This window comes from Hirundo rustica, chromosome 20 (assembly GCF_015227805.2).
Source record: "Hirundo rustica isolate bHirRus1 chromosome 20, bHirRus1.pri.v3, whole genome shotgun sequence".
NCBI lineage: Eukaryota > Metazoa > Chordata > Aves > Passeriformes > Hirundinidae > Hirundo > Hirundo rustica.
In genome coordinates this window covers 4,186,466-4,203,825 of record NC_053469.1, presented here as the reverse complement: position 1 = coordinate 4,203,825, position 17,360 = coordinate 4,186,466, and the positions used below count along the sequence as shown (strand labels likewise).

Genomic DNA, 17,360 nt, shown 5'->3' with positions numbered 1-17,360 from the left:
CCCTGTAAATACACACTTTCACTGCAGGAACGTGCCAAGCAGCAGCACCAAATTCCTGTAGAAAACAACCTCAGAAGGGCAAAACAAAGCTCAGACCAGTCCAGGAAGGAAGGCTGCTCAAAACTACACTCGACCTTTCTAGGCTTGGGGCTTTGCTCTTGGTTGGTTGGGTATTGGCTGTTTGGCTTTGGGGTTTTGGAGTCACAGAATAATCACAGGTGCTGGAGAACTTGGAATCACACAATGCAAGCCACTGCAAAGCAGAAAAGAAAATCTCTCACACAAAACTTACACTTAGTATTCAAGAAAACAATTTAAAGCTTCTGAAAGCTTCAGCACTTGAAGACCCCAAAAATGCAGACATCTGTTAGCACGGGTGTCTGCACAAAGAGAACAGAGCATTAGTGAAATAACACAGAGAAACCATCACTACAAGTACCCACAGATCCCAAAGTTCATCTTCTCTGAGGCAGACGTTTTGTACATCAGTTAATGCTTCCAAATGGGAGAAGCTGTCCAATGAGCTTAATACTTTACTTGTGGAAAGGTTACCCAAAAGGTACTTCTCTTTCTCAGAAAAGCCACTTACGCTCTTTCAAGAGGTTCCATGTGCATCCTGTCACCGGCATTTGATTAGTTTGAAAAAGTTTTAAAATTACACTTCTGTCTGCAAAAAGTGACCTCTCCAAACAGCACAAGTAGAGCTTTTGATTTTTCTTGTTTACCGCAAATTCTGCTCTGATTTTAACTATTTAGAGTTCTGACAAATCTGAATAACCAAAAGCCCCAAAGCAACAAAAACTTTCCTGATGCACACTTACTTGCCAGGCAAAATGTTAAAGCCACAGTTCCTGGGAGCTGGAGACAAGAGGGGGGAAAGAATGTCATTGGCATTTCCCAGGTATGTTATTTTTTGTTTTAAAGATGAAGCAGCAGACATCTCATCTGCAAGTGATTCGTAAGGAGCCCTACAGAGGCTGGAGAAGCAAGAGAACCAACACTTTTTAATGGGAATAAAATGGTCTCACTGCCCTGTTCTGCTCTGTAATTGGCTTTCATGAGAAGCCTCAAATGTAAATAAAACAAAGTATGAAAGAGGAGCTGAGTGTTCTTGCTCAGAAATAAGAGCAGAGCTGGGTTTTGAAGAGCTTTGTATCCACATCTTCTCTGCCCTTCTGGCTGGGAGCCAGAGAGTTTGGCCAGGAAAAGGCTAAAAATCACACCCTGATTTGAGATGCAGAGAAAAGCTGCAGACCCTCCTGAAGGCTCCTTTGGCATTTTCATTCTCGAGGTGTTGTAACAAATTTCACTGCAGGGCGAAACGTGTGAGGAAAGCCTAAACCCACCCCTTTTCACCACCTAACTGCCAGCAACAATACCAGGCTCCATAAGCTCCATCCACACTGTGTCACACCAGGGGTTAAAAGACAGGGGAAACTGATGGGGTTTCTCCTCAGCAAAGGGAGTTCTTGCTTCATGCAACAGTGAAATCAGAGACAACACTGCACAGCTGCACCAGACTATAAAATCAGGTTTTCTATGTTTTCCCAATACCAGATGTAATGTGTTCACAGACCACCTTCATTTCTATCATGCTTTTCCTGGGAGTTGGTGGCAAATTAGCCAAGGGCTGAGCAGCAGACAGGTACATATGGCCAGGAGGTCTCATGTCAGCGATATTCCATGTACAAGGCTGCTTAGCTTACATTTATTTGCACTAAAGAATAAGGCACTGGGCTCCTTTCCAAGCAGCTTAAAAAGACAAGAAAGGAGAGCCGTTGTGGCAAGAGACTGTATTATATCATTAACATTATAAATTCCATTTACAATCCAGCAGTCATTTCATCCATCATTTATTCATGCACAATGGAGAGAGCGGCTTGCAGTTCTAGGACCGTGGTTCTGCTCATCCATGGGACAGCTGTGAATGAACAGCCCAGCTCCAGTTTTGGCTCCTCTGGTCTCTGCCTTCTCACCAGGCTTCTGAGCAAAAGCCAGCTCTGGAATTACTGGGGCTCCACGTTATTTTTCAGGTGTTGACTGGGAATTGTTGCTTAGCCCCAGCTGCTGGATTTAGTCACAAGTTCTGTGTTGCTCTGGAAGCCCAGGCTGCTCTGTGCTTCCCCTACATGAGCGTAGCAGGGGTGGGAGCTATTCCCATTCCATGGATTAGCAGAGGGAGAAATGCCTTGCCAGCCTGCACCCCTGTCTCCTGTGCCACCACTCACTAGACCCAGCTGCTAATTAGGTGCTGCCCCAGGGGACAGCACTCTAAGAACTCAGTCCCACCAGCACTGGAGTGCGAATGGAGACTGGCAGGACAGATAGGCTGTGTCCCTCACATCCCCACGGCAGCCTGGCACAGCTCTTGTGAAAGCCAAGCACAACCTAGTGGCAGCTCCAGCTCTCAGCACCTCGCTCCTGCACTTCCCTAGAGCAGATAATGCTCCTGGAAAACTGCTGGTGTCCCTCTGGTGCCCCACAGACAGCCCAGAACAGCAGGGAAGGCAGCACAGCATATGGCACAGTGACCCAGAGCTGAGGAACACAGATCAGACAAGTACCTGCCCCGCTCTCACATCACCCTGACTGGGAGTAATGACATGGAAAACAATTACAGCAAACTTTAAAGGGAAAAGGAATAACCACAGTTATACCCCACATTTACTGCAAAGCCTATTTTGTGTACAAAGAATAAATTTAAAAAACCTCCACGGTCTGAAAACGCCTGAACAAAACATAATCCAGCACTTAAAAAAGAGACTTTACTTCCTTCCTAGGAACACAGAGGGGACTGGCTTTGCACTGAGAATTAAGCTCCAAGCTTGGAAGCAGCATGGAAGCCTCTCTATAAAAACCTGGATACTGCTGCTTCCAAAGAGTTCTGGCACAACCTCCAATAAAGTGTTTTACATAAAGTTGTGTTGAGTACGTTTCTTTCCTGACCTTTCCAACTTTAACACTCAGTCACCACTGAAAAGCCTCCTCCAAGGGCCACCAGCTCTGAGGAGTTATAAATGACTACAGGGAGTCTCTACTCACAGCTTACACACTGACTGCCCATCACTACTCAGCACTTTGTACCACACAGCAGAGAATTTATGAAAATTGTACCTGATCTGTTTGCTCCTCATTGCAGATCTGAGTCAGTGAGAAGCGTGCTTCGTATTGGATTTTGCTTGGTTTTCCACGTAATGGGTAACAACAACAGGAGAAAAAGTTAAAGCTTCAAACCGACTCTGAGTGGTTTGTGGAGAGGGAAAAGTGTTGTAAGTGCAATAACCCAAGTATTTTTTTTATTGACAAACACAGGACTAATGATACAGACTGACATGGAAGCAATAATCTGCTGCTGAAGACTGACAACTTAAGGCAGATAAATCTAGTATTAAACCAGCAAAAAGGTCTGAGCCACTGAACACACCTCAAAGATGATTTATGGAAACACACAGGCATTATAGAGCACAACAAAAATGAAATGTTAAAACAAAATTCCTCCCAGCACGAGGCAAGTACTGCTCTCAGAACATGTTCTGAAATGCAGACTAAGGAGAAAGAAAACTAGAAAAGTTTCACAGAAACATTCATGTGACCAAATTGCATTTAATAACCAGAAAAGCATTCCCTCATTCATTTTGTTGCCAGCTTCACTTTATTTACATCAAGACAGTCCAAATGGCTTCCACAGCCGTGGGGCTTGCAGAGCAGCAGCCTCTTAATGTGCTAAGTACAAACAGCAGGCAGGGCAGCACAGCCCTGCCAACAAGAGCCAAGGGGCTTGGAAGATGACAGTTTTTAAATGTTCCTATTAACATAAAGGGAAATAACACACAAGGTATGGAGTCTGTGATGGGGAGTGACTGAAATGTCTAGTTTGTTAAGGTCACAGTCACTCAGAAGCCTCACAAGAGTCAGAGCAGCTGGAGAAGGGCACACAGGGCTGCCAGGAGGAGTCAGGGGTCACTGAAGGATTCAGAATGCAACATAACAAATAACTAAAGCTGAACAACGCACAGATGCTGATCTCACCTCACAGGGATCTCCCAGGCTCTCCCCATTCCACTGAAACACTCAGCCCTGCAGAGCACGAGCTGGACAGGCCCAGCCAGCAATAAACCACACACCTCCAAGGCAGCTCCTACCAGTAAAGCACGCTTGTTCTGGGCTTGGATGCATTAGGGGTGAGAGTTTTCCTGGCAGCTGCAGCCTGAAGCAGCACCTGGTGCTTGGCAGAGTAAGGCACTGGTGTCTCCCTGAGCTGGATCACACAGCCCTGCCTGGCAGTGGGTTCAAAGGACAAAGCTGGAATTCTCCCTGCAATAACAAAAATGGAACTGAAGATTGTGGCTCACTTACTCCAGCAAAGCCACTGCCACAATGCTGTGACAAGGGACAGCAGGACACTCCCTGCTTCACACCTGGAGATGGCACAACCTGGCCCACTCCATGCAGACAATCGGCACCAACCCTGCAGCCCCTCCGTTCCCTGAGACCTGCACCCTCGGGTCATCTCCACACGAAACTCAGTGCACGTCAAATGCTGCTCTCCACCTCCTGAGACACACAAGCTCCAAGAAACAAAAAGTGATACTTCACAGTGACCCCAAGGAATTCTTAGTAGAAATAATTCCACTTTTATTATGAAATGTTATGATGTGAGGAAGGTTTTCTTAAAAATAATTTGGTTTTCTTGCTGTTCTCTTTTAGGGGCTGCATATTCTTCATCAGCACAGCAGAAAGAATCTACCAGTAACACCTAGAAAGAACTACCTGCCCTTTTCCCCCTGTAGATCTCCAAAAGCTCCATACAAAGAAACTCAAGTGATATTAGCAATAACTGTTAACTAGATCTTGGACCAAGATTCCACAGTGAGATTCCTCCTCATAAGGACACAGTGGGACCGAACAGACCTCCGCAGGTTTGCATCTGCAGATTGTGTTGCCACTGCAACAAGAAAGGTATTCCAACTGATAAAGCAGCAGCAAGAGCAAAACTCAAGGCATGTTTGTATAAACCAAAACTCTTCTGTTCCTATAAAAACGGGCAATAAAATATACAAAATAAGTAGAATCCTCTCCATTCAACCAATGTACATCAGCCTCACTTTTCCCTGAGGCAGTAGTAGAGCATGAGCAAGAACCACTGCTACCACATTTTCAACATTCAGTTTTGCTAGGAAATAAATTAGACATATTAGTGCAAAGGGAAATTTGGATTTTTGGGGTTGAGTTCTGTTTTTGCTTTGCTCTGGTTCTTCATAAAAAAATTAATCTCTAAGAAATTAGCATTTATACAAGGAAACAAGAAGCTATGTACTTGCCAAGTATCTTAAAATAATTCTGTATACTGTACAAATATACACCGTTAAACATTTACAAACTCAGCTTCCTATATGACTAAACCCACTGCTCTTCCAAGCAATGCAGCTACCCAACTTCTCTCTTCAAAGCCTCAAAGGTACCATCTGTCAGGTATTAAATCCCTTCACAATTAGGGGCAGGATGGGAAATCCACTGATAGTAGTGGTATCAATATAAGGGAGTTCCAGTCGTGCTAAATAATTGAAAATAGAGTCCTTGCTAGACACAAATCTGGGAATAGATTTTTGGTAATGAGCCGATAGTAAAGTCAGGGAAAGATCTTTCTTCTCTTGGCAGAGCTTGATTCTCTGTTCTCTGGTGATTCCTGGGATGGTCTCCTTGATAAACCATGAGAGTCCTTGTTCCACTCACCGCTGCTGCTCTGAACCGCTTTGGAACCGCTTTTGGGCACAGCTGCTCCCCGGTCACCCTTGTGCTGAGCTGTGTGAGGGGCTGCGGGGAGCACACTGCACTGTCCTGCTGTCTGCTGGGCCTTCTTGGCATTTTCTGTTCTGCAAATGTGATCCCTGGCAGCTGAGGACACATCCAGGCCTCGCTGTGGTGTCGATCCTGGGTTGCTCTGGGCTGACTGATGGCCGTCTCTCAAGGGCTGCTCCTTGCCTTTGGCTTCAGTTCGACTGGCCAGGCTCGCCAGCCTTGGGTCCCGTGGTTTCTCTGGATTGGCAGCAAGTGTTGCAGCTCCCAAAGGTGCAGGAGCACTGCCCCTCCTGGAATCTGCAGCTGCAGCTCCCACGGATGGAGGGGCACTGCCTCTTCTGGAATCTGCAGCTCCCACAGATGGAGGGGCACTGCCTCTTCTGGAATCTGCAGCTGGAGCTCCCACAGATGGAGGGGCACTGCCTCTTCTGGAATCTGCAGCTGCAGCTCCCACAGATGCAGGAGCACTGCCTCTTCTGGAATCTGCAGCTGGAGCTCCCACAGATGGAGGGGCACTGCCTCTTCTGGAATCTGCAGCTGGAGCTCCCACAGATGGAGGGGCACTGCCTCTTCTGGAATCTGCAGCTGGAGCTCCCATGGATGCAGGAGCACTGCCTCTTCTGGAATCTGCAGCTGGAGTGGGCCCTCGGTTTCCTTGGGGCACTGCATGGCCAGGGCCAGCAGCAAGTTCCTGTGGGCCATTCCCAGAATTTCCAGGATCATTCCTCTTGCCACTAGAAGAACCAGCCTGCACCACAGGAGATGTCATCGCTCCTCCTTTGGCTGGCGATTGTCCTGGTGGCCTAAGCTTCAAAATCCTCAGAGCCTCTTTCTTGTAATTTTTTTCTGTTGTCCTAATAATGGCACCTCTTTTCTGAGCATCCTGAATCAAGTGATTCCAGTTCTTATCTTCCTTTAAAAAAAAAAAAACAACAAAAAAACACCCTGTTACCAGCAAGAAATCAACACAAATGGACAGAGGTGTCAGAGGATGCACAACCTTTTTAATCAAGGTACCTGACACAACTGTCATGGAAACCACTGTTATGTTCCTTCTGGAATGGAAGAATCTTATGTTTCAGGTGCAAAACAGCAACAGACACTCTGGCTGCTGTAACACAGGGAAGGCACTTTGAACCATCAGAACTTCCAAAAATGACAAATTTCTCAATTTCCGGGGGTTTCCCCTCACTGGCGCGCGGCTTCAGCGCCCCCTAGCGGCCAACTAACGCTACCCTCCCGCCCTTGGAAATGCACAAAATTCAAGGACTCTCCAAGACACGAAATTTATTCCCCCGCACAGACTGGAGCAGTCTGGGGATGGTGCTTGGTCCCACAGCCCTCAGGGGTGGCTCACAGAGCCCAGTGCACTGTGGCTGCACCTACCATGAGCGTCTGCAGCCGGCCCAGGATGAAGAGGCTGAACCGGGCTCGGGTGATGGTGACATTCAGTCGCTGGAGGCTTGCCAGAAACCTGAGTGATGAGACAAAAACTAAGCTCCTAAACGACTTCTTCCACAAGAAGGTTTAAAGGGTTAGGAGATAAAGACATAAAACTAAATGTCACTGAAATGAACAGCAGCAGCAGCTCCCTCCCCAGACCCCACGGCAGCAGCCCTGCCTTACGGGAAAGGTTGAACATGAATTGTGTTTTCTTTCTTTCACCACTGATTCCTTGCAGGAATTCTTTCCAGCTCTTGCTGCTGATGTTTCCTTTCTTAGAGCAAATCCCCTCTTAATGCCAACCACTGCTCCCTTAAACGTTCCTCAAAGCACTGAGGACATCAACCTCACTTCACCTATCAAGACTTTAAGCTTCTTTCTGACTCAAACTGAAACAGATTAATAATATTTGGCATGATTAATGGGAAAACACCCTACTGAAACACTGAATACTGCACATGAATATTTTATTTTAAAGGTGACCTGCACTGGAAGCACATCAAAGCAGACTTGCTTTGTCATGCTTCAAGAGGAGAGAGTATATCCTTGCAGAAGCTGGTTTTGCACTAGGAAAATTGCCTAGTTTGGTTTTCAGGGATCACAAACCACGCTACTGAAACCTAAACAAATGCTGAGTGTATTCTTAAAGGTTGATTTCTGTTAGCACTCATTTACCAGAACTCAAAAAAAGGTTTGTGAGACTAGCATCAACTGTTTCTACTCTAATGAAAAAGCTCCCAAAATACACAGCTTATTCTTTACTAGCAAAATCCACAATTCAAAAGTCCAACCTAACTTGAGCAGGTTCACTATCAATGCCTGACTCTGTTGTCACTGCACTTGAGACCTCATCTGCAGCAAATTCACAACCCTGCAGTGAAGACTGCAAAAACCACAGAACCGCCTCAAAACATTTGGAGAGTGCAGGAAATAAGAGAAGCAGGGAGCAGACAGGGGAGGGCATCCAGCAGCACAGATAGTTTTCTAGGCCTTGAGAAATGAATGAGGGGGGACCTTGAAAGACTAAATACTCCTAGACAGCTTTTTACAGCTGAAAGATAAGAAGATTATTTTCTCAGGAAAGAGGGGGGGGAAAAAAAATTCCATTGTCATCCCTTGGAGTTTTCTTCTCCCAGTTACTTCCAGAGTAAATTTGATGTTGGACTAGCAACCCTGGAGAACAAAATCTTTTACTCAGCCTACAAGATCATAGGTAAGGGTGTGACAAATATCCCATCACACCTTGCCAAGGACACCCGACCCTGAAACAGAGAGATGTCCAAACCATCAGCATGTACAGCTGCTAAGGCACTGCACTGGCACAGCTTGAATATATAAACCTTTATATATTAATGCATGAACACAATAAGCTGGAAAGTTCCTGCTGAAAGAGCAGACAGAGGCTAAGTCTCGTGTCAGCCAAAAGAACTGGCAGGTTCCAGCTGCCTTCCGTTCCCAAACTCAATCAGATGAAGAAATCATCAAAAGGCATTATTGTTGTTTACCATAAGATTTGGATTCCTTCTCTCCCCAAAGTGGATCAGCACAATTAAAAGACATTTTTCTGGCAGAGAATGAGTATCAGAGAAACATAAGCAGCTTAGTGAACCTTGCGTGTAGAAAGAAAGATTTTTGTTTATGTGACCAGATTTTTCCTAGTTTAACTTAGAAGGCAGTGAATTCTAAGAAGGCATATTTCATATTTTCATTATCATTTTTTAAACTAAAATGATCCTCAAGTTACAGAAATCAGCAACTGCTCTAAGTGCTCCAGGGGTAAACAGCACACTCAGTTTAGTTCCTTCTGTTTCAGACAAAAAAACCCAACACATAAAAATTAAGAAACCTGCAATCCTGAGTTAAAACTTCCTGCTAATCTGTTCCTAGCTTAGAAGACAAGCACATTTATTCACAAATCCCAGATCCAAGTCTGCTACACCACATTCCAAGAGACATACACAACTAATTAACAAGACTTTTACAGACATACACAGGACAGCAACAGCCACAGAAATTTGGTTTCATTTTGAGAACAGCATGCAGAAAGTTACAAGGTGTACCAAAAGCCACAAGAACAGTAACTGCTGCAGTAATAACGCAAAGAGCCAAGATCCCAAGGCCAATCCTGGCAAATCCAGGCAGGGGCAGGATAAGGGAGCTGTGCAAAGGGATCAGCACATAATGCAGAGCACACCACCAGCATTTATTTCCCTCTCGCTCTGACGTCTCAGACCAGGAACACCAATTCCTGCACTGAGATACCCTTGAATTCACCGACTGGTAGAAGTGACTTGCTCTCTGTAACTTTCTAACCAGTCCTACCGAAAATATGGCTTTCTCTACGGTGTCCCTGGCCATGGGACTGCAGTTCCCTGCAGGACACGTACCCAATGGATCCCTTGTTTGCCTGCACATACGCCGGAGCGGAGCCCTCGGAGCTGTTTGCCCGCACGCAGGACACGATGATGCAATCCTTCTCTCGGCCCTGGAAGGCATCCACGGTGTCCACTTCTCCTGGGCTGTTCAGGAGATACAATTGAGCAGCTTGCTAATTCTGAGCTGGATTTTTAAGCAACACGCTAATGCAAACAGCCTAAACACTACCTTAATGCCTGTGTGCCAAACAACCCAGGGTCAGTTTCTCCTTCAGTACGTGAGCCTAAAGCTGAATTTACTCTTCATCATTACTGAAAATCTGTTTGGGTCCACACAGCATGGCATTTCAGGTTCTTTTAAATCAGCTTTACTCAGAACAGCACTATAATCAAAGCACATGGGTAATGACTAAGAATGACACAAGGAGACCACGCCTGTTTTAAGCAAAAGGGTTACAGGTCCCCTTTAAAGGCACAACCAAGTACAAATTTTAGCAGTACAGAAAGAAGTTGGAGATTTTTTGCCATTATTTAAGAGGATAAACAAAGGATTAATATGCAAAAGCCAAGGCCCATTTGAAAGCCAGTGGCTTCTTTACCTGTTATTCTTAAACGCACTGTCCAGTTGTTCCTGAATTTTCTTTTTCTGTGCACTGTAAGGGGTAATTATTCCAATGCGACGAAGGCCCAGATCATTCCTTTTTTCTTTAATTGTTCTAATTAACTCCATCACCAGCTTCACTTCCCGAGGATTGCTGTAAGAGCTGCACAGGACAAAATAGAAACATTGCAAGAACACCTTTGGGAGACCTTTCCAATTCAATGCTTTGGCCCAGTTTGTTGGGGGATTTTGTGTCACAGCCCCTGTTTTGAACTTTTGCAGCTTTTTTTCACACAGAGGCTCAAAGAACTTGGCAAGCAGACGCTGAGGAGGGGCTACCAAACTTGGGAAGTGCAGGCAGTGAAAGGCTGCACTGCCACATTCCCTCAGCACCTCCCAGCTGTGCTCTCCTTACAGAACAGGCAAAGGGGAGGACTGAGCCTGCCATCTCCTGGCATCTCCTCAGTGCGCACCTGGGAAAGGGAAATCACTGATAAAAATCAGGAATTCAAACTCTTACTAAAGTTAACGGGCATTTACTGGCATCTAACAGTGAGTCAAACCAGGATTAAAACCAGTTTCAGATTTAAAAAAACCTCTTTTTTTGTGAAATTAAATCTTATCAGCTGGAAAACACAGTTCTAGCTACTTGATGCATATTGGAACAACAAAGGAGAGAACACAACTATTCTGTAGGCAATTAATTCTCAGAAAATCTAAACTTTGGCTGAGTTAGAATGTGGGACTTACTCCTTGTCTCGCTCCTCACGACCATCAGCTACATCAAAAATCAGGTAGGGCTGGAATGGCCACTCTGAAGAACATCTGTTCTCCTCTACTGACCTGGAAATAACATTTTTATCACTAGGCAACCATACAATTAAGAAACTCTAAGAACTTATACTTCATTAATTTACATCATGGCTATCAAACACAAGCAACTCTCCAGGAAAAGAGGAACTGGCTTCAAGTTTCACCAAAGGAGGTTTGTATTAGATGTAAGAATTTTTTTTTTCACAGAAAGGGTCTTAAAGCATTGAAACAGACTGTCCAGGGAAGTGAGAACCACCATTCCTGGAAGTGTTAAAAAATCATGTGGATATGGCATGTGAGGACATGATTTAATGGTGGAAATGGTTGACACTTGAGCTTGATGGCACTAAAGGTCTTTTCCAGCCTTAACCACTTTACGATTCTAACTTCCAGCTTTTATCCTCCCCAGAATCCTTAACTTTCCCTGCTACCCAAATAAACTGAAGCCTAAAAATGATCTCTCAGCACTCTGTATGCGTAATTTTAAGGGATGTTACCTCACCTATCACACTCGGCACTAACAGAGATGGAATGCACATTTTTCTCCCTTTAACCAACTTTTCCCTCTCCCACAACCTCAAGCACTTCTAGACTCACGAGAACACCCTGACATGAAAAAATTGCTTCGAAACACTCTCAGAAAGTGCTCAGAAAGAATAGAGAGCTACTCACTTGGCAGTTTTTAGAGTCTTGCCATAAACATAGTTGGATGGGAAGAGGCAGATGTCTGGGTGCATCCTGTACTGCACTGTCAGCTGCACCACAGGCAGGCTGCGCAGCACGTTCCTCTGCACTTGCTCCTCCAGGTGCCTCTGCAGACGGGCCATCAAAGACTGGTCATAGCCATACTGCTGAGCTTTCTGCCACAGGGAGAACAGGAGATTTCATCTGGGATCTCATTCCCCCCACCAGTCAAAGTATTTGGTGTTTTCAACTTCTAAGTTGCTGACAAAATGACAGCTACTCGCACTTTGGTTTTCTGTGTGTGTTGGTCTTATTCCAGTAAAGGCCACCTGCACAAATCTGAATTCTTGTGTGTAGTCTTTAGCAAGAGAACTTCTCTTTGTGATTCACAACACAGTAAAAATTTAAGAACATCAACCATAATGAAAAGCAAGACTTTCCAGGTGGGATCTTGTTAAATAAACACACAATCTCTAGACAGTTTACACCGTGAAAGAAGCCAGCCTGGTTTTCCTCCTTTCTTTACCAGGTGTTTAAAACAGCCCTTACTGCTGGAGAAAAGGATGTGCTCCTATATATTTATGCTTAAAAATCTGTAGGGTCAGGAAGTCCCCATAAAAACCGAAAGTCTCCATCCTCCTTAAGGAATGGGGTAGTGACTGAAGTTCCCAAAATGAGAAACCAGAGCCTGCCACAACGTGCCTCACAAACCAAGCGCCCAGCTTAAAGTTTGTATTTCCCCATTGGAATGCATCTTTTCCCCCTGTCTTTAAATATTTTCTATAGATACTGTTCTTCAACCATAGCCATTCTATGACAAAAAAAAGCAAAGAGCTTGAACACTTACTACTGATTTGACAGTAGGAGGGAGCTGTTTGGGATCTCCAACGAGGACAAGTTTATTGCAGCGATGGATCAGTGGAATCAGTGTTTCCACCTCACAGGACTGCCCTGCCTTTAGGATATGCAAACAGGACAAAAGCAGAAGTTGTAAGCAAAGCAGGGAAGTACATTAAATTTCTTGTAACACAGCCAGAATATCTCAAATGTTTAAGTCTTCTAAAAAAAATTAAAAAGAGGAAAAAGAAGGACTTTTCTCTAGTTAAAAAAACCTACAAACAGATTTATTTTATTATTATATATGCAAAGCTCTCCAAACAGATAAAAATATAACCCAACCATCTGGAAATCTCTGAAGCAAAAACACCATGGCTGAAGCAAGCGTGGTTCTAAACAAAAGCTGTCTGCCATTACAGCACCAAACAAGTCAGGAAAAGAATCAATTAAAAGTTCTTCTTTCTCCTCCTGGGGACAGGGCAGGCAACCCAGAAACATCACAGCAGCAGCCAAAGAGCCCCAAGCAGGGCACAGGGCAGGCGTGGAGGTGCAAGAGGCTGCAGCTCCCCACAGCTGCACTGACCTCATCCACGATGACACAGCTGAAGGGATCCAGGCCCTGCCGGGAGAAGGCCGATTCCAGCAGGCTCCCCCCGCTGGTGCTCAGCGTGCAGCAGATGATGTCAGACTCCAGGATGATGTCTGCCTGCACCTTCTGGGAGTGCCCCCGAACCTTCAAGCACAACAGGACACCATGGTTAAAATTCAGCCTTAACTGCAACAGCGAATGCTCCTGTTTGGGCTTTTTCCCAATGTGCAGCCAGAGCACACCCAGATTTCACAGATGACTGTCCGTAACTTACTCAGCTCATGGCCTTGATCCATTTACCCACTGACTTTATAAAACCAAATTTCACCACAATTAAAGGACACCAAGTATAAAAGTATGTCAGCTGAAGTCTACTAGAGATAAATTCTCCTACCTCCTTCAGCTGAGAAGCGAGTTGTTGTCTCTCCTTTGCAAGTCTGCCAATTTCATCATTTAACATTTGATTCTAGATGGGGGAAAAATGAAAGAGGAACCACCTTTAGCACCACCCACTTCCCATATACCTTTTTTCCTCCCATGCCCTAATTAACTTTCTAAACATACAGACTTGCTCAGACTGTCTGTTAGTATCAAGTGTGTCTGAAGAAGCCAATCAGTTTCTTGGAAAGCTATCACCATATTTAGGCACTGCAACACACAATACCAGATCTTACATATTTGTGCAACCAAGAAATGGTTTACCACCAGAAATTTCTCATCTGGCATAAATGCCAAATTCTTAGACAAAAAAAAAAAAGGAAAACTTCAAGTGCAACACATATTCCAAAGTCTCAGATCATGAGGTATCTTCCTGTATCTTCAGGGAAACAAAATCAGAGCTTTGAAACATATAACCAATTTAAACCATTTAGATTTATAAATATGGTTACATTAAAATTTAACTGGTGACAGAACCAAGTGAAGACTATTAAACAGTAGAGTAACAAGTGGCATGATCAACCAGTGGAAAATACTGGCATAAATAAACAAAAATCTCATGACAAAGTTCTCCATTCCCTTTCATGGTGCTACCAACTTTTCCATTAGTTGAAAGAGTAGGTGAAGAGACAATGACATCAAAAACCAGAGTTCCTTTTGTGTTATGAGCACAAAAACACAAAGAGGATTAAGAATTGTCTTGCTACCTCTCTCTTCTCACATTTGTGCATGGCACGCTCTCGAGAGAGCCTGTCCAGCTTCTCATCCAGAGCTTCTTTCTTCTTCTGAATGTCCTGGTCACAGTCACCTGGCTTTCGTTCTGTAATGAACCAAAGGAGAACATAAAGGAGGAACAGAAAAAATGCTACAGTAACTCCAAATTGGACAAAGGCATTTTTTGCTGCATTTTCCCATTTTCTACTGAAGTTTTATCATGTACAATGGAGACAATGAGAATTGCTTCAAACTGTAGCTCTCAAATCCTGCATTGCTTAAAAAATGACGGCATTAATATGTACACAATGTAATTTCCTAAAGAAAAAAGTCATCTTGCTCATTTCTTTCCTTTTCCTTAGATTCTGGCTCGTATATAAGCTGCCACTTCCCCACCAGGACTGAGAAAAACAATGTTATATAAAATACTATTGTAGAAAATCTTCCTTCTTATAGGATACACAATCCCATGTGGAAATCATCACCAAACTCTTAGAGAAGACTGAAGAAAAGTCTGATTTCCACGTTACTTACTCATTCTGTGTTCAACTTGCTTATCCAGGCTGAATCCCCGGACTTCGTTGTTGATTGATTTTTCAGCACCAAGTCGCACTAATTTGATATCACCACAATTTCCTGTGTTCAAAATCAGAGTCAAAATACTCTTAAATTACTCCAACTGTCTCTATGTTTTGCTATGGATAGTTTAAAAAACGTAAACATCATGGATATCAAAAAAGGCTTTTCTACTCATCTGGAGTTTTCAACACTTGACTTGTACTTAAATGCAGCTACAAAAAAAAAAAAAATCAGTAATTCCAAACTCTTAAAAATAAAGATGCTGCCCACGTTTAACTAGTGGCTAACGTTAAGAATGTTATTCTGAATTAATGAAACAGGTTTATCTTATTCTCAGGTTTATCTAAAACTTCCAGAATTCCTGACTCGAACAATGCCGAGTCCCATCAAGTAATGCAATTGGTAAGTAAATACCAAAATAACATTTGGTTACAATGCAGGTATTTTTCCCTTTGTCACAAACTAGATGTCTCATACAGAATTCATCTACTTTGTATTAGTCACAAACTGGGAGGAGGAAAAATGAGAGGCTTTGACACATCAAAATTTTCACCAGTCTGTATCCCATGACACACAAAGTCCAATTTTATTCAAAAGAAAGGTAAGGGACTTGTGTTCAAATCCCCAAGGAGTACTTAAAAACTGAAGAACTTGAACTAACAGCATGAGGAGGGGGTCAATGTCTATATTAAAAAAAAAAAAACAACAACAAAAGACAAACCAAAAAAAAAAACCACAATACACCTTTCAGAAAAGCCCATTTAAGTTAACAGCAGGAGGATGTACCAGTCATGTTCTGCAAGAGGAAGAATCTGCTCAGAGGAGCGTGCAAGTACAGTACATGATCAACTGCTTCAGTTCCTCCTCCAGGTTTTGCCCATTTAACATTAAAACAGAATTTAAAAACAAACCATACCCAAAGGCTCCTGTTTGTTTTGGCATTTTTCCTTAAATGCAACGATGATCTTTTTCATGAGTTCATCAACAGCAGCATTTGATGGTGCACAAACCAGAAAACGGTTTGGCTTAATCTTGGAATTTTTTTTCTGAGCTGTTTTCTCATTCCTAGTGTTCTGTAGATTAATTAACAACAAACAGAAACAAGCTCTTTAGATTGTTTTCACTTGAGATTGAGAAGCCAGACTGTACATTCATCTAAACCAAACCCCAGCACACGACCATGTTCACTTACTTCTCTCAAAACACGGGACAGGAGTCCTACAATGGTTTTCGATTTCCCTGTCCCAGGTGGTCCATGGATAAGGCAAATCTTGGGAAGTCCTGGGTGTTGCTTTACCATGGCATAAGCTGTCTCAATGGCTCTCTTTTGATCTTCATTGTATTCATTCATATATGACACCTGAAGGAACAGACAGGGCAAAAAATAATGAATTAACATTGACCACACTTTCCACATCAATTTTCTATACTTTCATAATGTCCTCACCTCTCTAGCCAGAACTCAAAAGCTGAAAGGGCAGGGAAGCTTTTAATTCTAGGTTTGCTCTAGATGCACACCCAACCCTCACTTGAAGTTGTAACAAAGATTTTGTTCTTCACTCCCCACACCTTTATTTTACAATACCTTTTCCATCCTACGCTTTATTTCCTGAACACCTCCCCAGTAAGGGGAAAGAAAACTGAAAGCAATTTGAAGTTCACTATAACAATAGAGCACAAACACCTGAGAAAGTCCAGACTCCTCTCCCCACCCCAGCAGCCAACTCTGAAGAGGGCAATGTCTCTGTGCTTTTGAAACTTGGCATGAAAAACCAAACCTGTAAAACTCCTGCGTCCCAAATGCTTGTTCTGTTAACCCTGGCACTCCCAGCTGCAGGACTTACAGCACTTCCTGAGGCAACAGGCAGATCTCTGGGACAGAAGTCATTATAACTTGGATTCATGATGGGTCTAGCCAGGGGGCTCCTGCTCAGCAGCAGCAGAGCTTTGAACTTTCTGTGTGTGGTCACCAGGGAGCCAACCACCACACACTTCACTTGCTTATGGATGAGGAATGACAAATTGCCTTGGGTTTGCACAGTAAGATGACAGGCAGTTTGCTGCTCTTTTTGTCCTGTCAAAGAAGAATAAAACCCCAAGTTTTTAATTCAAAAACTACCCTAATCATAAACTGAAGGATACTCCAGTAAGTCACTCAATGAATTCACCAGAACACGATGCTGTCTTCTAGTAGAGAATCAACAATGAATTCTTGCAAAATCCCAACATTTCCCCACTCCCACCAAAAAAAAAAAAAAAAAAAAAAAAGACCAAATTAAAAAAACAGTGCTCTGTACAACCACACAGATCACTGCTTTAATAAAGGCAGGTTCTGGGTACTTGGTAACCCTGTTAATTCAGTTTCAGTTCCCAAAGACAGTGACAATTTTAGGCAGTGAGATCACAGAAGTTCATGGCACTTCTTATCTCCTGGCAATACCTTCCTAAAGATGTGTGCAGAGCATTTACTCATTGCTAGTCTCTGTTT

General features: G+C 43.6%; 1 protein-coding gene across 2 annotated transcripts in view; it reads right to left on the bottom strand.

Moving 5' to 3' along the window:
* Nucleotides 1–959: 959 nt before the first annotated feature.
* Nucleotides 960–17,360, bottom strand: part of SETX (senataxin) — a 29,776-nt gene continuing 13,375 nt past the window's right edge. For both annotated transcript variants that reach the window (XM_040083116.2, XM_040083117.1), the window contains exons 13-26: nt 16,717–16,946; nt 16,065–16,232; nt 15,789–15,945; nt 14,828–14,929; nt 14,287–14,399; nt 13,536–13,607; nt 13,136–13,285; nt 12,563–12,670; nt 11,704–11,891; nt 10,969–11,061; nt 10,217–10,381; nt 9,630–9,761; nt 7,186–7,273; nt 960–6,712 (exon numbers count right to left, since the gene is read on the bottom strand). In XM_040083116.2, the coding sequence (XP_039939050.1) occupies nt 5,630–6,712; nt 7,186–7,273; nt 9,630–9,761; nt 10,217–10,381; nt 10,969–11,061; nt 11,704–11,891; nt 12,563–12,670; nt 13,136–13,285; nt 13,536–13,607; nt 14,287–14,399; nt 14,828–14,929; nt 15,789–15,945; nt 16,065–16,232; nt 16,717–16,946 (2,849 nt within the window). In that variant the 3' untranslated portion in view covers nt 960–5,629. The remainder of the gene's footprint in view (nt 6,713–7,185; nt 7,274–9,629; nt 9,762–10,216; nt 10,382–10,968; nt 11,062–11,703; nt 11,892–12,562; nt 12,671–13,135; nt 13,286–13,535; nt 13,608–14,286; nt 14,400–14,827; nt 14,930–15,788; nt 15,946–16,064; nt 16,233–16,716; nt 16,947–17,360) is intronic.